The sequence below is a fragment of the Microtus pennsylvanicus genome, chromosome 16 (assembly GCF_037038515.1).
Source record: "Microtus pennsylvanicus isolate mMicPen1 chromosome 16, mMicPen1.hap1, whole genome shotgun sequence".
Lineage (NCBI taxonomy): Eukaryota > Metazoa > Chordata > Mammalia > Rodentia > Cricetidae > Microtus > Microtus pennsylvanicus.
Genome location: NC_134594.1, coordinates 41,746,159 through 41,766,958, shown reverse-complemented (window position 1 = coordinate 41,766,958; position 20,800 = coordinate 41,746,159). Strand labels below are relative to the sequence as shown.

At 36.2% G+C, this 20,800-nt stretch overlaps 1 protein-coding gene across 1 annotated transcript in view; it reads right to left on the bottom strand.

Moving 5' to 3' along the window:
- The window catches only part of Fstl5 (follistatin like 5), a 405,920-nt gene that overhangs the window by 70,837 nt on the left and 314,283 nt on the right, over window positions 1-20,800 (bottom strand). The window contains exons 11-12 of the mRNA XM_075950900.1: window positions 20,487-20,621; window positions 3,496-3,522 (exon numbers count right to left, since the gene is read on the bottom strand). Coding sequence (XP_075807015.1) covers window positions 3,496-3,522; window positions 20,487-20,621 — 162 coding nt within the window. The remainder of the gene's footprint in view (window positions 1-3,495; window positions 3,523-20,486; window positions 20,622-20,800) is intronic.

Genomic DNA, 20,800 nt, shown 5'->3' with positions numbered 1-20,800 from the left:
CTACGGAATTTTTCATGCTAAGTATTTGTTCCAAAGCCAAAAGTTTTCCCTGTCTTCTCAAACTTCTACATACTCAGTGCCTTTCAAAGTGCTAATATGTACATGCATATTAGAAAAAATATTTGTAAACAATACATACTGCTATAAAGGCAGAGTGGTCATGGTTCTCAGAATAAAAAATAATTAGTCCTACAGTTTTCAATTACACTAAATGATAATGTGTATTTAATGCTACAACACATTATAGTTCAGTGAACGCTTCTGCCTTGCTAGTTCTAACAGTCTTTTATTTTCTCTTTCATTTTTCATGTGTTGGTGGAGACAAACACCTGTATTATGTCATTTCCAAATCAATTGTTAATCTAGCTGTTAATCTGGAAATTAGTTCATGATTATCTTAGAGTCTTTGGATTCTGTTCTCCTTATATACAGTGTATAGAAGGCACAGAAATAATGACACTCCCTCTTATAAGTAGCAATTATTTCTAATCTTTACTGAACATTTAATTCAATATTAATACAGTGAAGGACATATGATTGCAGTGTGTACTCATATTTAATCCATGGAGGCACGTCAGTGATGGAGTGATTTTGTACCCTGTCATCTCTACTATTAATTATGAACAGTACATACATGATGAATTTTGTTCCAATATGATCTGAATCATTTCTGGATATTGGATTTACATTAAGCTAATAGAGGAAAGGATCTTGTAGTGGTACTTGTTCTGGATTAAACTGTCAAATGACCTTAGCTTATGTAACACTGTCAGTAACGACTTAAAATCCTATAATGATTTGTTAAACAAAGTTTTATCACTGAGTTTAAATAGTTAGGAAGTATTTCCTTAATTAATACTATACTTCCATTTTCCAGTGACTATAAATATATTTGCATGCATATATGTGTATATACATATATGCAAGATTCTCAGTATACATTTACATGTTACAAATAAAATCTCCTTTAAGCTAAAAATTAATATGGACTTTTCTCTTCCTGAACAGAATATTTTCTTTTTTGTTTTTAAATGTAACCATTATTTGTATCACGATTTAGCTGCTAAATCTGTGTTTGGACACTGAGAACAATTATATTAATACTTGAAAATAAAGACTTTATAGTATGTTTACTAAAATGAAACTTGCTAGCCGGGCAATGGTGGTGCATGCCTTTAATCCCAGCACTCAGGAGGCAGAGGCAGGCGGATCTCTGTGAGTTCAAGACCAGCCTGGTCTACAGAGCTAGCTCCAGGACAGGCTCCAAAGCCACAGAGAAACCCTGTCTCGAAAAACAAAACAAAAAAATAATAATAATAAAATAAAATGAAATGAAACTTGCTATATACAAAGGCCAGGGTTCAATTCCAAGAGTAACAGAAAAAAATGTCTTACTCATTGTTTCATTTTTGCTGTAAAGACTTCTGGGAGTGATGGTGTCCAATCATTTACAGGCACTATTAGTACAGAAGTGTGAATTACCTCACTATGAGTGCACCAATCAGAATGATTTACACCAGAGTCCCTTTTTAATGCCTACCTGAGATGAACCAGTTGGTGGACAATTACTGTATTAGTATTACATAATCATTGTATGTCAAATATTATAAATTAAAAATGCTAACATTTATAAAAGTTAAAATATATGGACTTTTTCGTGCACTTTATGTTGATCCCTATAGCACGGATTTGAGGAGGGAGTGCTCAGAATGTATGATTTGCTGTGAGCAGCTAAGAGATAAAATAGTTCATTAAATTTTTTCCCACATTCAACTACTAGAACCAAGTCTGTGGCTACTGATCTCCTGCTCAGGAGGAGGTGTACTCACCATCACAATGATATCTTGAAACAAGTGTTTCAATGCTCAGAGAAATAGTTATTTGTTCTCAAGAAGAAATATGGTATAAAGAAACACTAAAAGTCAAGTCAGTGCAGGCTTTAGTCTAGCCGAGCTTTGTGCAATTGAAGATGAAATATTCAAGTTGAATAGAAGGGGGATGTGGCCGCAGCAGAACCGCTTCAATAAAAGTCAGGAAAGAAAATCAGGAGGGAGAACATCCCCATTGTCTCAGTGTATGGGTGCACCCCTAGCGGTCCTGAGTTCCTTGCTCGTGCTCTCTCTCCTTCTGCTCCTGATTTGGACCTTGGGATTTCAGTCCTGTGCTCCAATGTGGGTCTCTGTCTCTGTCTCCTTTCATCGCTTGCTGAAGGTTAATATTCAGGAGGATGCCTATATGTTTTTCTTTGGGTTCTCCTTATTTAGCTTCTCTAGGATCACTAATTATACTCACCAAGACCAGCTGGCCTGGGTCTGGAAAAATCTGGGATAAAACCGGACTCTCTGAACATAGCGGACAATGAGGACTACTGACAACTCAAGAACAATGGCAATGGGTTTCTGATCCTACTGCACGCACTGGCTTTGTGGGAGCCTAGGCAGTTTGGATGCTCAACTTACTAGACCTGGATGGAGGTGGGGGTTCCTTGGACTTCCCACAGGACAGGGAACCCTGATTGCTTTTCTGGCTGGGGGGGGGGACTTAATTGGGGGAGGGGGAGGAAAATGGGAGGCAGTGGCGGGGAAGAGACAGAAATCTTTAATAAATAAATAAATTTAAAAAAAAGAAACAAAAAAAAAAAAGAAAATCAGGAGGGAGGTTTGAAGAGCCTGAGGGAGTAGCCGAAATACCTCCTCATTGGCGGCACAAATGAGAAGGCCATTTTCCTCAGACATTTTGACTAGCGAAGAAGACAGCCGAAATTGCGTTCCTGAGTTACATTTATTCAATGCTGACTGCTGTTTTAAAAGCCAAGAGCAGCCCCTCTGAGTATTAATAACAGCTACACTTATTTTAGGAATAAATACTAAGATTAATACAAAGTGGCAGGCGTGTGTTCTGTAATGAAACTGTTTGATTTACATTTCAACTTATAACTCATTTTTATACAAAATATAACCATTTCATAAGATAGTTGTCTAATTATTCTTATACTGACTTAACCAAGGTTACCATGGAGAGCATGGTAATTTCAATGGCTTTTACTGTCTTGACCTGCTTTTAAACTTTTAAAACAATTTAAAGGTATTATAATGAGAGATTCTATTATTAATGAATCAAAGTGACCTGTATTTAAATAAGAGTACCTATATTTTATATTTGCTTTAGGTATTGGGGGACCACAGTATGCCGAAGGACGCAAGAAGACAATCTATATAAGCTGGTTCTCTCCTTTCACCCCATATGTTCCGGGATTAAATCAGGTCTTTAGGTTTGGTTTTAAGTGCCTTTATCCACTAATCTATTTGGTTGTCCTATTTAGGTGATAAATATTTTAATAGCGCCAGGAATATAATAGAAAATTGTAGTATAATCAAATTAAATTTTGAGTCAAAGTGAAAATAAGCCAAATATTGAAATAAATGATAGTCCGCAAATACAGTAAAAGTCAAGCCAAGAAGTCACAACAATATGAAATATAACTTAATTTAGTACCTTCTTCTCTCCATAATATGTTAGCTACTGCAGCATGCCAAAAAAAAAAAGAAAGAAAGAGAAGAGAAAAACAACAAGTCAGGAAAAGTTAGTTGCTCAGTAAAATGAATAATCACTGTAGAGACCAAAATCTAGAAAAGAAAGTGTCTATGTATGGGGTGGTGTACTTGAAAGACTTTTGCAACTCAGCAAGGGGTGACGGTGTGAGCAGGTGCATATATTTGAAACACCTAGTTTTTGGAACAAAGATTTTGTAACAGACTAAGAACACTTTTATATCCTTAATCGAGAATATTAAGTTAGCTTTTATGAGATACACATTTAGAGCAAACATTGGTATTTAAAACTATTGAATAAGTTGACATTTTAAAGTCACCAATAAAAAAGTTGTAACTTTTCCTGTTTTTACAATATACAATATTTTCCCACAATGTGAACTCCCTGCAATGAAGCAGCACTCCAGAAAATAAAGTATCCTGAAAATTACCTGCAATTTTTATGTAGTATGTTCATTCATTGTTTCAAACCAGACATTGTAGCACGATTAATAAAAACTCAGAGACAGAAACTGGGGTTCAACCTAAGGTTAGAAAAGCAAAACAGCCAGTCACTGGCTCTTACCTCGACCTCAGTCTGAAATGGCGATCCTGCCTCCAGGAATAGCTGTCTTCTCCCATTTTATGTCCTCTCTAGTTCTGGGACTAAGGGTGTGCAGCACTCTTGCTTGGTTTCTATGGTAAACTGGTGTGGCTACTGGGATTAAAAGTGTGGCTACTGGGATTAAAAGTGTGTGTCATTGCTTCCTGGTTTGTGAGGCTGGCCAGTGTGGCTGTTTTACTTTTCTGATCTTCAAGTAAGCTTTATTATTTATTAAAACACAAATTAAATCCTACCACAAGACACAATGATAATATATGTAAAAATATATTTTGTGTTTGTGTTACCTCACTCAGTATGATGTTTTCTAGCTCCAACCATTTGCCTACAAACTTCAAGATGTCATTATTTTTTTTCTGTTGTGGAGTACTCCATTGTGTAAATGTACCACATTTTCCTTATCCTTGTTCGGCTGAGAGGCATTTAGGTTGTTTTCAGGTTCTGACAATTATCACACGTACTCACTCATAAGTGGTTTTTATACATAAAGCAAATAAAACAGGCCTATAAATCATAACCCTAGAAAACCTAGACAACAATGAAGACCCTAAGAGATACATATATGGATCTAATATACATGACAAGTAGAAAAATACAAGATCTTCTAAGTATATTGGTAGCATGGGGACCATGGGAGATTGTGGAAGGAGAGGGTAGAGGAAGGGAGTGGAGCAGAGAAAAATGTATAGCTCAATAAAATAAAATAAAATAAAAATATTTTGCTAATTTTACGACACTCCACCTATTTGTGAAGAATGGGTTCATTAAATACTAGAGACTAAACCAATAGAAATTTAAAATATTAGATCAGAAGTAATGGAAATGTCATTTTCTTTTTTTTTAAATTCAAAGTTAACAGTTTTTATATTTTGTCAAAAAACAATATGAATTAAAAGAATAACTAAGTGACAAAAATTGCTTACATATATAATTACTTACTAGGTGTTTGGCACTCACTTTTCTTAAATAAAATCAACATCTGTGTGAAGCCAAAACTACACATTTTATTTTGTTTGTTTGTTTGTTTTATTGAACCATTATCTCACAGAGTAGCCCTACTGGTCTGAAACCGATCAGGTAGCCCAGGCTGGCCACAAATTCTCTGCTGTCTGCCTGCCTTAGATACTTGCATACTGGTATTACAAGTGTAAACCATATTGTTTAGGCAAGAAAGTCTATAAGAAATTGGAGTTATGTTAAGTTACAAACATTCAATAAAAATACATATAAAGTTAGCCGGTCAGGGTAGTTGTAGAGGAAAATACAAAATAAATTATGACAAATTCATATTCTTCTTCTAGAAGGACTAGATGACACATTATAAGATGTTGTTCATGCCTGAAATCTAAAGCATATTGGTGATTTTCTGTTATATAAAATGAGGGCTCTCAAATACTATGTTTACTAAATGTATACTTATTTTCAAGACTGAGACAGTGAATATAATATAGATAGAAAACATTCAAATATTACATAATTTGAAAATGTAGAAAGCAGGGATTGGAAGTGCAGATCACTGGTAGAGCAACCACTTAGTACCTACACCCTATGATTGATACCACAATGTATATAAAAACAAAAGCCTTTGACTCTAAATACTCTGGCCAAATAAGATCTCTCCCTGTTACATCTTTCCATTGCCTTTTGTCAACATTTGTATGAAATATACATAAGTAACAATGATGTTTATGATCATTCATGACTATATAATATGGAAATAAAAATTTGCAGCATGCTTATTCATTTAAATTAGCATATCTAAACTGGTCTTCAGATGCTGCGCACTGCGCCCCCGTGTCTGCACTCTGTGCACTGGCACCCAGTTTGCGATCTTCGGGCAAGGGGGCTGGAGGTTAAAATACACAGACACACACAGACAGAGAAACAGCGACATGGGTCATCCTTGAATTCCCCAAGAATGCCCCCTTTATTGTGTTCAGGGGCAGCTTATATAGAGATAGCCACGCCCCAGCCAAGCCCACCAGAAACCACTCTCCTGCCATCAGGAACTCCTGAAGGTCTCGTGCTCAGAGCAGCTGTAGGCACTCAGATCAGGGGATTACAAGAAATTCAGGATCTGGGGTCTCACTGCTCCCAACATTCAGATAGTTCATTTTAGTAAGTTTCAGATATTGCTACCACTTAAAATGCATTTTTATTTTTCCCATTTATCAAACTAAAGTTACTGCATAGACTAAGGATAGGACAAAATGATTGAACTACACAAAGCTCTATTAGTCATCAAGATATGTGCACTACATATGGAAAGTGTGTGCATGTTTCCTAGGGGATCTGCATTTTATTTAGCTAGTTCCTCCAAGTGTTGTGGAGAATTTTAAAGTTTCTTTTGATTTTTTTTTTAGTTTATAATTACATCATTTTATCTTCTGTTTTATTCCTCCAAGTCCTTCCATACACTTGGTCTTTCTCTCTTTCAGATTCGTCCTCTCTTTTCCATTAATTGTTGTTGCATGCATGTAGATGTATGTGAATATATTCCTAAATATGACCTGCTCATTGATATAATTTTAACTCATGTATGACAAGTCACAAATGCTCATTTAGTATTGCATATTCGATTGATATACTCTTCTCTGGGGAACTTTCTCTGCCAAAGAGCTTCTTGTATGTTCTGAGCAGCAAGTGTAACTGCTTGTAGAGTTCCTCGTTGAGTTGCTTCAGGTAGGTGATTTGCTGTTTGACTTTGCACAAATAAGTATAAACAAAATTTATTGAATACTTAAATATAAATTAAAGCGCATGAATAAACTTGAGAATTAGTGATCTGATAACATGTTTGCAAATCGTATAAACAAATGTCATACTTACATGTCCACCACATTAATTCTATAATTATGGCATTATTTGTTTATTTATTTATCTATAGATTTATCAGATCCTTAAGTTTTAGAAGGGCTTTATCTAGCCATATGTATGTGTGTATAATACATGGATACACACATCCAAACACAGGAAATGTGTCCTCCATAGCTTTGCAAAAATATTTTAAATGTTTTTATTTGTGTGTGTGTGTGTGTGTGCCATGTAAATGCAAATATATCTGAAGGCCAAAATGGGGCATCAGAACCTTAAGAACTGGAGTTTGACATGGTTGTCTTCTGCCTGATGTGGCAATTGATGGAGCAGCAGATGCTGTTAGCGTCAGAGCCACCACTCCAGCATGTACAAACTACCAAAATAAACCTTATTTCATGCCATCTCTCACCCCTATTGTTATGTCTTCCTGAATCTCCTACCAGAGTTCTTCCCCTAGCATATTTTTGGTGAGTGATTTGTTTGTTTCATTTTAATATAGTCTTATTATATTATCTATAGATACCCTATCAATAAATAAGAGATTAGATTAAGTAATATTTCATATAACCTTATGACTTAAATTGTTTTGAAATATAACATAAAAGTTATCAGTTCTAAAACCAATTGGACATTAATCTTTTCAAATTATGGACCTCACAGTTCAATATTTAGTTACAAAAATAACTTGAATATAAGATTGTTTTAGATGATAATAAACACACTCTATTGAAAATGTAGATCAATAATACAGAAACCAGATATTGGTATTCATGTTTTATTATTGATTCTTTTACTGATTTGCTTACTTTATATATTAGGAGCCTGTCATTCCCCTTACAGTGATGGCTCCCATATCCATATGCTCTATGAGGAAGTGAATTGGCAGAATTGAGATATTTTAAAAGTAGCATTAGTAAGGCAGTTAACAACATAACATTGTGCTCTAGTGCAGAGCATCTGTTTCCTTTGTCTATGCCTATGGTTTCACCTCAGCATGTCTGTTCCTTGCCTTTCTCCTTCTCTGAAAGCTTACAATTTTTTACCACTGCGAGACAGTTTTTTTGATAAAGTGCACTTTTGTGAACATAACATTTAAGCTAAATGTCTTATTGTCTGCTTTCCTTTTAGATTTAGGAAAATGACTTAACATTTACATTACCAAGCAAATGTAATAAGACAATCTTAAGATAAAAATGTAATGTATCTAAAAATCAGTATGGTCAACAATATAGGACAAGAGCTTTCTTTGAATGCACATATGGGAAATAACATGAGCTTTTTAAAATGCTATGTTTAGGCTAGAAACTATATTAACTCTGTCAAGTTCACTGCCTGCCACATGCCTGATGCAAAGACACATTTAAAATAAACTAATTCTCTTTTTACCCTGAGTGAAGGCAATTTCCCAGTTTCTAGAGTTTCAACCTGTGTTTTATATTAGAAGACAAGGCCACAGTGTCCAGTGTTTTTATAAGGAGATGATCATAAAGTAGACAGGAAATGATAGCTCCAGGTTTAAAATGATTAGATGGGATAATCCAATTATTGTGTTGGGGGTATTATAATAGGCATTAAGGAACTATGCCAGAAAATGGAGAGTAAAAAAAAAAAACACCTTAAGGTTGTACAGCAGATGAAGCAGAGAAATATAACCTAAACCCTGGGAAAGAAGAGTCTTTGCACTCCAAGAGTGGCATCCATGAGGGGGTTTAAGTCCCTGACTGTCCAATATAGGTTTTCAGATACTGAAGAGAAGTCTATCACTGATCACTGAATAATGTCAGCTTAGAGTTCATGGAAGTTTTAAAATAAGAAATAATTTAAGGAAGCAAAGAAAGTCTACTATGGGCAACTGAGTGTATGCGATTAAATCCCAAATGAGGAGAGAGAGCTGTTGCTTTGTAAAAGTAAAAACCACGTATCAACAGCATCACAAAATACAGAGGCTATACCATGGTTGTTTCCAAAAATGTCTGACTTACTGGTTTAGAAAAATATACTGTGTTTCATTGGTATGACTGCGCAGGTCCTGACCTATAGCCACTTAATGAATTGTATGTTTTTCATGTGGATGAGTGGGTACAAGCCATCAGCCCATCAAGATATTATGTGGTGTCAGCAGGCATGAAGTCTCCTACACAACATTCTACCATGGATCATTCTCACTTGGAAGACTGAAATGAGCTTTGGAGTTAGATTCTAAGCAGACTCACTGATAATGCTGGTATTGTGATGCTGGGTGATGACAAGTTGTCTGAATTCTTCACTGTCCTGTGGAGGCCCCAAAATGTGAGCCTATTTCCACCTTCCACCAAGGTCAGAGAGTTGGAAATCATTTCTATTCCTTCAAGGTTATTGTGTTTCTCCCTCAAACAAAGGTACCATCTAGATTTAGATCAGAGAATTCTGCTCTCTCAAGGTTATTGTCAGCAGGTCTATATATAATATCTTGAAAATATAATATTTTCAAGAATAGAATAGTAGATTTGTTTCTACTCCAAACAAAAGTCTAAGGATCCAACTAAATCCCTACTCCCTTAAGGAGATAACAATGAATCCCACCTAGGGAGTAGTTTGCCTACAGAATGTTTTGTCTAGGGTGTGAACTTGTTTTGCTCTAGCAACAGAATGTAGCCTGGCAACCTTCAACTGGTCTGTTCATTTCCCTTGTCCTATGTTAATGTAGTTTTTTTTCTTTTTATCTTACTTCTACCTTTTGAGGTCAGGGGTATTTTGAACAATTGGAAATTAAATGTGGGTGATAGAAGTATTCACTGGAACTCCCTCCCAATACTATCCTATGTTTTCTGTTTTATTATTTTACTCGTGTCTTTGTGCTCTTATTTTTCTGATACCCACCCCCCTATCTGTCAAAAGGTGTTTTTGTTGAGGCTGGTCCCCAACACTGTCCCTCTGCCCATGACCATTCAAGTGTTCTCCTATTCTAGTAAGGAGCTTACTCTAGAATGAATTTTCTGAAACTCTAAGACATAGGTTACAATGCCCCTAAAGTGGCTTTAAAATAATTCTATTTCCTGCCTGGGCAGCAATAGCACATGCATTTAATCCCATCGCTTGGGAGGCAGAGGCAGGCTGATCTCTGTGAACTCAAGGCCAGCGTGGTCTACAAGAACTACTTCCAGGACAGGCACCAAAGCTACAGATAAGCCCTGTCTTGAAAAAAAAATAGAAAAGCTAAACTTGAGTAGAGAAATATAGAAGACATTAGGTAATCAAGTGTTCAGCAAGTCACCTTAGACCTACCTGTTCTTCGTACAAGAAAACAAAATTCAAGAATACGTTACAGCTAACACCCACCAATCCAGATTATTAGCACCCCAAATCCTCTAGACATGGAAATTCTGACTTAATTACTGTGAGGAAGTATGAATGAACTTTCATAATCCATCACTCAACTAATTTGCTTAATTCATGTAATAAGTGCTAACATTAGTAACTATTCTTTGGTGAGTAGAGATAAACTGGGAGAAATGCGTCCTGTGGTGTGACTCCAAACCATGCCATCATGTGCCAGAATCCAAGTGATTTCCTCTTTTGCTCTCCACATCTAGAAAATACACCACAGTAGCAATCAGAGCAGTAAAGTTAAATGATTTTAAAATATCTCCAGTACTTGGCATGTAAGCAGGCATTTAATAGTTACTGTCTATGAAGATATATACATCACAGAAAAAACTCAAGATGCTCTAACTAATAAAAATATTTCAAAAGTGGAACACAGTAAAAAAAAAAAGTATAGTGTAGTCCAACAGTCTGTCCATCTCTATTTCTTACTATCGAAGAGATAAAACTATCAAAGTCATAGAAGACCAGCTGGATGTAAATTAGCACATCTGCTAATTAAGAAAAATAAAAACTCTTTGTTTCTCTAAAACTGTTGCAGGGACTCTAGGATTTTGCAAAGACAATTCTTTTTTATTCTGGTTCCAGACAGGGCTTCTCTGCATAGCACTGCCTCCCTGAAACTTGTTCTGTAGACCAGGCTGGCCTCAAACTCAGGAACTCAGAGATCTGCCTCCTCTGCCTCCTAAGTGCACCACCACTGCCAATATAAAAGACCATTCTTTCTAACACTATTTATTATTGAGCATACATTTCAAACTCAACACTGTTTAATATACCCTTAACAGCATAATTAACATAGTGATATAAAAATATAATTTTAATAAAAATATATAAACAGTGTAAAAACAATATCCATCATTTAAAGGAAATGGGCATTCTTAAAAATCATTTATCAAGATAAATACAGATTGTTAGATATTCCTGGGGGAAGATATAAATTGTGATTTCAAAACAAATAAATTAAATAGCGATGTTCAATCATTCCGGCAAACACAATTTGTACTTTAGTAAAATTGTCTTAACATTACAGTTAGAAAACAGGACAGATGTATGGGTACAAGGTCAACAAAACATGAACAAGAAAATCTCTGAAGTAGGTTAGAAATATGGCTTCTGGGTCATTAACAGACACCAGATAATAACTAAAACACATTCGGTGTCACACTGAATGACCTGTGCTCATAGGGGAAAAAAGTGTTTTATAAAAATACTGATTCTGAAGTAACCTTAATGAACTTCATCCTAAGATATATTTGAAGAAAATGTATTGCAAGATTGTGAAGAGACAAAAAGTTAGCAGTGGCTTTATGAGCATCAAATAAGATAAAATTTTAAAAGAGTCTAGAACAGTGTTTAGACCATACACAATACATGAGTATATGTATGTGGATACCTGTAAGTACATCACATTTACATATATATAGATACATATATGTTTTTAAACAAAAAAAAACGTCCCCAGGAACATCATTAAAGAAAAATCCTTTGGCTTGTGACCTAAATATCAAGAAACGGGAGGCAACAATATGATTTTTGCAATGGTCATGGAAGGGCTCCGGAGCAGGGGATGACTAAAATGTGCAAAGCTGTAAGTTCTGTTTATAACACACAGAACCATTCAAATAAAATCATCTAGATTTTTCAGATGGTTCACAGATGCATTCTAGGACTGAGGAGGCAGAGGCAGGGAAACTTTAGAGACATGTAAGGCAAGCTTTACCGAGTCAATATTACCTGTCTCTAAATCTGAAGAGACAGGTCTGGGGAGATGACGAGGTGGATAAGGCCTTGTTCTGAAAGTATAAGGACTGGAGTTCGGATCCCCAGTGCCCATGTTAAAATCAGAAGACGGGGAAAGTCGGGCAAGGCAGCTCAGTGGGAGAAGTCTTGAAAACATGCATTAACTCTGAGTTTTGTTATTAGAACCAACCAGGGTAGAGCTTTTACTTTTGGGCCATTAGTATATAGAATGTCAGGGACACACGGGCTGCAACTCAGCCAGAATATATTTATTTTCCAGGTGAGATCAGAGAGAGCAGCATCCATTGTAAGCTCCACAAACCCCTATATTATATTTGCCTATATAAAATCTGTGTGAAAAACTGTGCATGAAAAACTGGCCCGAGTCAAGGCCAGTCATGGAAATTTTAACACAAGGTGGCCAAGGCCAGATGAAGCTTAATTTACATATATTAATAATAAAATTGCACATGGTTTTTAGAGGTGACATTCTAAGCATAAGGATCGTTGATATCTAATATTGAATAAAAAGAGAACACTTTTGTCCCTCGAATTTAGATAACAACTTAGAGGCTGTGGCTTATATTATTATCTCTTGTCTTTCCTGCTTGAAATATTAATGCTACTGCTAAGTTACACCAATATGTCTAATTGTTTCACTAGAAAGTGAGTGTTGGGAAAGGGCCAAAGGAAGACCCTGCCCTGTTCTTCTGGAGTCCTTGCTGCATCTCTACACTTCTTTGCCCTCTGTGCTCCCAAACAATAGCTAATAAGAGAACAATGCCAGCTGCTCCATGTATTCTCAAAATCAGAGAGGGATCAGAACCAGCAATGGCAGCCTCGACACTGTGGCAGTTGCCATTATGGTGATAGACTAGAAGGGAAGCCAGCTAAAGATGCTTAGCAGAGGAGAAGCATCAGAGTAAAAGTCAATCAGATGTGTGGAGAGAAGTTTCGAGAAAAGGAGCATTGATGTCTACTGTGAAGGTTTTCAGTGCAGTCTCCTGAAAACACAAGACGGAAAATAAAACATTCGAAGCCTGATGGATAAGATGTAAATGCCCTTATATGTAGATATATACTTTCCTAAAATAGTATATTTCTAACACTCACACTACCAGAAGGAAATGACCTTATTTTAATAAAACTATAAATCTTATGCTCATGAAGAATATTTCAATCTCGAGGAAGAATGTGCTGTATAAATATGAACCACAAAAAAACTTAGGTACTTTGAGCAGAAAAAAAATATCTAAGATTTAAAGTAAAATATTAAACAGTTGCTGCACCTTCTAAAATTTGATCAAGTAATTTATAAAAATGCTATACTTTAAAACATTTTGATATTAAGTATAAAATAATTAAAATCCCCCTTTTCTTTAAGAATACCATATCCAAATGTGTTGTTGATAATTTTATTCAGGTAGTGGTTTTTATCCATTATTCAGCACAGAGCAGTAATGATAATTGCAACTATATGAAACACCTGAGCTCTTTGCATATGCTAGAGATAGCCAAGGGTTTCAGATCACCAGATCCCCTAGATACTTGTTTTAGCAAATGTCTTCAATGCTATTTACCTCCATCACAGTTAAATCTAAAAATATAAAATAACATAGTCAAGATCCAATGGAGAAAGCAAACAATTGGAATAAATGCAATGGTCTGAAGGTCAGTGATGTGTTGGCCAGTCACTTTTCTTGAGGATTACACAGAATTTTTTCAAGTGGAGCTTTGAAGTCAAAAGTACCCCTTTATGTTTTTTGTTCAAGTCACATAGGCACCTGAGAGGTAAATTATGTCTTAGGCTTTGTCACAGCAGGCTCTTTATGGTGTGTGCGTGTGTGTGTGTGTGTGTGTGTGTGTGTGTGTGTGTGTGTGTGGATGGGGGTAACTTCATGTTCACATGAAGCCTGAAGACAAAAATTTAGACCCTGATTATTTGTATACACTTATATATTATGAAGAAGTAGTCTTGTAAAAATACTGATTTTCTTCTTAGAAGCCTGAGTAATCTAATAAAGCAAATATATTTTTTGAAGATTACACTATGCCAAACAATCTTAGGAAGATTGACAGAAGATAACCCACATTATTGTAGTCCATCAAATAGGTGTAATGAGTTTCTAATATATAGGTTTCCCCTGACAATCAGAGGAAAATATCCTCCTATGATGAAGACAGAAATCTGGCTAACTCCTACTTACATGATAAAAAGAAATACACAAAAGCTTGTCATATATTAAAAATAAATTTAAGCAACATGAATGAAACCTTTCTTATTTTGGTAAATCTTAGAAAAGGTCTTAATATTAAAAATGTAGAAAATTGATCACTTTTTGCAGAAGACAGCATTCCGCCTTTCTTATTGTGAACTATTACATTTATAGGCTTCAGACAACGAATGATGAGGCCAATAATTTCAGCATGCGCTGGTCAGAAGATTAAAAGACTTATTCTACAATTTACCTCAAGGATGTGAAAGTGGTGTGCAAACTACATAGCATAAACATTTTCGCTGTTGAGAATAAAATTCTACAGAATAAAAAGCTTATAGACCATTTCCTTCATAGTATACCTATAATGGGTAAACATTCATAACAAGTATAAAATGTGCAGTTTTAGAAATCTTCCAACTGAAATGCTCATTTTTCATTGTGCTTTAATATTATTAGTATAGCACTTCTATTGAATACTGGACAAAATACTTAGTGAGAAGTAGCTGTTCTCATTTATTAGCTTACTCCATTTTGCTTGCACATGCTTGTTTCTTTTCTGGTAGCTGACTGAGGCGCTGAGCACCAAGCTGGAAGCACCCATTAAAATGGGATTGCAAACACCTTACTAGTCTTTATATTTGTGGATCATAAAGAAATAAGAAAATAAGCAGAGAACTGCTCTACCTACCCTAATTACTGTTTGATTAATTATAAATTTAATTTCACATGATTATATCATTTTCATGCAGACATTCACAAGATTTCATTGAATCCATAATACCTCCCTTTTATGTATTTCTCCTTTCTCACAAATGACTCATTGGCGTGCTTGTAATACCAAAATCTGCTCTGACTCCAGGTTTGCATTGACATATTCAGATAATGCCAGGCTTTAAGCCAAACTAATACTCTCTTCCTTTTATGAAATAGGCAAATGCATCATAAGACTTTAAGAGATTTTGCAGAGTTGTAGAGAGGATTCAGAGGTAGTGTTACTGTTATTCAGTAAGTTATTCAGAGCTTACTGTTCTCAGACAGAATACGAGTTCAGGTTCCCAGGAGCCACGTTGGGCAGCCTGCAAGCAGTATTTTATACCTCCACCTTCAGAGGTTCCAACTCAGACTTCAGACTACTTTGGGCACCTGCACTCCTATGCATATCCATGGATATAATCCATGTATAGAAAAAATTCATTCGTATCTAAATATTATAAAGAAACTGAAGTCTTCAATAATATTCTTAAGGTTTTTTTGAACAAAATGACTGCATTTTATATATTTAAAATACATTTTTATATATTTAAATGTTGTATATATTTAATACAAATAATTAATGTTTTATATATTAAAATGTTGTAACTTAAATGACAGCTATTAAAAATTTGCATAGTGATTTACAAATTTTAACATCACATGTTCAAATGATTTATTTATGCAAGTAAACTTACTGTAGAATTTAACACATTTATGATGTGGGATTTCCTTCTGCATGCTGTGAATATGTTTTATTATCATTGGTTAATAAAGATGCTGCTTTGGGTCTATTGCAGTGCAGAATAGAGCAAGGCAGGAATTCCAAGCAGAGATAGAGGAGAAAAGAAGGCAGAATCAAGGAGATGCCATATAGCTGCCAAAGGAGACAGATGCCAGAATCTTATCAGTAAACCACGAGCCTCGTGGTAAAATACAAATTAATAGGAATTGGTTAATTTAAGATGTAAGAATTAGTTAATAAGAAGCCCAAGCTAATAGGCTGATAAGTGTTTTAATTAATATAGTTTCTATGTTATTATTTCAATTCTGGGTGGCCATGAAATGAATAAGTAGCCCCTCTGAATCCACATTTAGAACATTCTTTAAAAAAATTGTATATTTTACAGACCCAACAGTTTCCTCTGCCTTCTCACTCCCCTCTCTCCCATTCCTTCCCCCACCTCCTTTCTACCCCACCATCCGTTCCTCTTCTCTCTCCATTCAGAAGGGGTAAGGCTTCCCCTGGGAATCAAGAAAGCATGACATATCAAGTTGAGGGAAGACCAAGCTTCTCTTTTATGTATCAAAGCATCCCACCATTGGGATTACAGTATGAAAACAAAAACATTAACTTTCTAAAAGGAATTCCTAATGTAATCACAGTTAAGACATTCTATGGAGAGCAGCACAGGGCCCAGAGTGGAAGAACTGTTTCATAGCAATGGATGTGTAGCTAACGTGTGTGTGAAGGGCCAGTGACAGAAGGGAATACAGATTTAGAGCAGCCCCGAACAGCTTCAGAAATACCATGACACAGTTAGTATTACAAATGAATTTGGAAAAGGAAACCAGTTTTGTGAATGATACTAAGATGATTGATCATCTACATTTAAAACTAATTTCATTTCCAAAAAGATATGTTCCCTTCAGGAATCTTAAATTATGCTTTATAATAATAAACTTTAAACAATAATATTAACTCATGTTATCATAGAAAGTCACTTTTGATGTAATTAACTTTTATAAAGATTAGTGTAATAATCTAATCTCTCCAACTGTAACCGGCTGACAATGGAAAATGAAATAATATATAACATATACATTGTCATATGTATTTATTATATTTAAACCACAATATGCTCTTACAATACATTTACATCTGATGTTCTAACAAGTTCAATTAGCTGTATTAACCCCAATTCTTACTAAAATTCTGGCCAGATGTGATGTAATGCTTGCTTGGTTTTATGTAGCCTGCAGCTTAAACACTCCCTATGGCCGACAGATTGCTCATCATGTACTTTAACCTGAAGGTGAGTCTTTGTCAGCTGAGCACTACCAGGATTAGAGTTTTCGAAAGTGTTTGCCAAACGCAAGATATTTCCTTCTAAATAGTCCATGTCCTTTGTCTAAATCCACACATGTGCCTCACACCATCCCCCTCTTTCCACCTACAGCCATCATGCAACCCTCTAGGACTCGGCTACTAAACCCTAGTTACCACACTCTGAACTTTACATAGCCTCAGTTATCAGTGAGGGGTCCTCCTTGGCCATTCTGATTTTCACTGAAAAAACTTGCAGTGAGGTTTGGTAACAAAACCAGGCTCTGTACCTCCAAAGACTGAGGTAGAAAGGCAGGTGCAAGACATTGCCCATCTCATGCTTTTCACGAATTATTCTCTCAACAGCCTCACAATGCTGAACAGTTAACTAGAAGGAAATTGTGATGATATGTAGGAGGTGGCTGAATTATTGCTACAAAACTGTTGCTAAATAGATTATGTATTGTACAATTTATTGACCAACCAAATTATTCTCCAATGGTCTACGGTAAGCATGAGGCTCCGTACTATTGCACATCGTCCAGAATGAAGCTCAAGATGAAACACTGCCATCCTCAGTGGCAGTCAATAGGAGGTGATTGGACTTGCAGGTTTCACTTAGGCTATGTCTGTGACATAGCTGGTTTTTTTTCTTTCTTTGCTTTTATTTGAAATATTTCAATATCCACAGTAGAGGAAAATAGATAAGAGTTATTTCTTTTTAAATGTGAAAAGAAATATTTTGAATATGTCTTCATACTAATAAACACAACTGTGTGTACTCATATCCATTTGCAACTATGTGTAGTTTATGTTTATCAGCATCATTCAGAGCAGAGTCTCTGATTTCCACTGTATTTTCCAGAATTTTATTTAAAAGAAAATCATGCTAACAAGGATCTAGAAACTATTTTCAGAGTTGGAGTGAGAATGCACAGTGTGCTCCTAGTCTGGTAAGGATTTTATATGTAGTATCTAACCACAATTTCTTAGTTTGCTCGTTTTTATTTTCTGTTACAGCCGAAGAATTGAAGCTCAAAATGGGCACGTGCCATGCTCAAATCACAGAACTGTCAGACTATTGAAATACTCTCCTATTACATAATACATTCACTTTCAGTTAACCAGTGCATGTGTGTGTGTTGTGTGTGTGCATTTGTGTGTGTTTGTGTGTTTTCACCTTTTTAAAGGAATAAAGGCTTTGAAATAACTTTTGATGGTTTTAGAATATTTATTATTATTCTCTTAAATTCTTTCAAGTAGGAAGAGAAAAGCTGTGGCAGACAGGTGCATGAATGGTTGTTTTGGCTTTCTAAAAATGTAGATATCTTACTGCAAATGCTCAGTCTCTATGTTTCTAGGAAGAACCAGAAATAAGCCTCAACAGGGATAATCAGAAGCAATCCTTCTTAGAGTAGTCTTTACACAACCACAGCTTTGTTTTGCTGCACACTTTGAGGATCACAGAGACCTATCACATTAAGATTACATTTTAAGTTTATTGAGGACCAGTGCATGCACATGCATCTTCATTTTGCATTTTTCTATAACTATAATAAATAGCTAATGTAACTTCCATGACTGCTTTATAAAATAGTATTTTATATTAGTATCACAGATGTGGCACTGATAAGAAAATCAGAAGAATAAAGTCAAATGTCAGGAGTACAATCATAACAAATAAAAAGCAAGTTGTCAGTTACTTATAATTAAATTTTAAGAAAAAGTTAAGTGGTAATTGTTAGGAAAAATAGAAGGAATAAAGAAATCATGACTTTAGGTTAGCAATTTGGCTTTAATTTTTACTTTTATAACTCAAAACTTATCTATTTAAATATTTACTTATGAAGATGTTTGCTCTTCCCGGAGACATTATAGAAAAATTTCGTTGATTGACAGGTCTGGGTAGGCTCCTGCTTGTTTGCTCGTACTTACCTTCAATCTTTGATGTAAGAGCGAGTAACAAGATTTTTTGCTGACGTTTCTACCTGATGTGGGAGTGTCATATATCAATCTGTTGATTTCATTGGTTAAGTAATAAACTGCTTGGGCTCATAGCTTAGAACATAGGTGGGTGGAGTAAACAGAACAGAATGCTGGGAGGAAGAGGAAGTGAGGTAAGAAGCCTCAGACAGAGTCGCCATGATTCTCCCATTCCAGGCAGACGCAGGTTAAGATCATTCCTGGTAAGCCAGCTCGTGGGCTACAGCAGATTATTAGAAATGGGCTAGCCTAGAAGAGGCTAGATAGAAATGGGCCAAGCAGTGTTTAAAAGAATACAGTTTCCGTGTAATTATTTCAGGGCATAAGCTAGAGCGAGCCTGTGGGCGGCCGGGTGCTGGGGATGCAGCCCCGCCACTCATATTTCAACATCTACCTCCATCAAAATTAGGCTCAGAGAAATAGGCTCCAAATGAGAGTTCCAAAACCTCAGAAACTATCAAAATTTACACTAGTCAAAAATGACCAATGAGCAAAGGTGACAGCCTGAGTCCACGCAGTCTACGTCACCACACAGCCACTCCATGGTAAACACGATCAAGAAGATACCTGCGCTGTTGCCTGGCCTTTACTTAACATAGACTTCAGCTGCGGCACACATGTGCGGCTTTCATCATTCCCTTTCTGTGTCTGCCATCATGACACAACACGATGAAGAAAATTCACTATATTGTATCACACAATAGAGATAAAATCAAATGTGATCATGAAAAAAATGATAAAATGTTTAAAGCGGAGGATACTCTATTTAGCCTGGGTTCGCCAAATGTCCATTGAAATGTGCAAGTGAGTACACATGAAATCAGCTTTAAACTTTTCTGTATGGCACATTTTTATCCTAACTCCAAGGGAGTACCATATGGCACACGCCGTGATGACAAAGGATTTTTCTTACTAAATGGACACTGGGGCGGGGAGACTGTGCTGCAGGGGAGGTCACAGCACAGCTGCCGCTTCAATGGCTGCTCTGCCACTGGCAGAATCAGAAAGAGGCAAAGTTCAAACCACACATAAGAACAGCAATGATTGTGAGAGGACCTAAAACGTTACAGCCTGTTTGGAAAAAGGAATTGTGCAAGGATTTAACTTCTCACATGAGCGCCCAGGAAGTCAGTGTCTGGAACATCTTATGTGCACTGGCGCACTGATGCTCTTCCTGGAAGGAAAACGGCATCAGCTTTCAGACCTCTCCAAGTCTATTTTGAGTATTTTAAGATTTCTATTCCTCATGAACACATTTTTTAAAAATATTTTTATGTTCTGCGTGTGTCACAAACTACAAAGGAGAACGCTGTAAAATGTGTAGTGTGCGTGTGTATATATAAATAGATGTGTGTGTGTGTGTGTGTGCGCGCGCGCGCGCACTCGTGTTGGAGGTTGGGCTCAATACATACGGGTCTTCCTAGCAGAATCTTCCACAAACAGAGAAGAGATGTCTTCATCCACGCCCGCTTCATTCCTAGCAATGCACGTGTACGCTCCAGTGTCTTCATAGCGCACGTTACTGATGTGGACCTCACTGCCGTTTGCTGGAAACAGAAGGCAAACAAGGCTTGTAAGGACGGTTTTAGCTTTGGCACTGCGCGTTCCGATTACACGGTCAAACATCTCACTGCGCTTGTCCTAATTAAACTGTTTTCTTTCCTTCTCCCATATTTGGGAGATGTGCCCCGTTGCTCCAGAGGTTCTCAAGTGTTTGTACATTGTG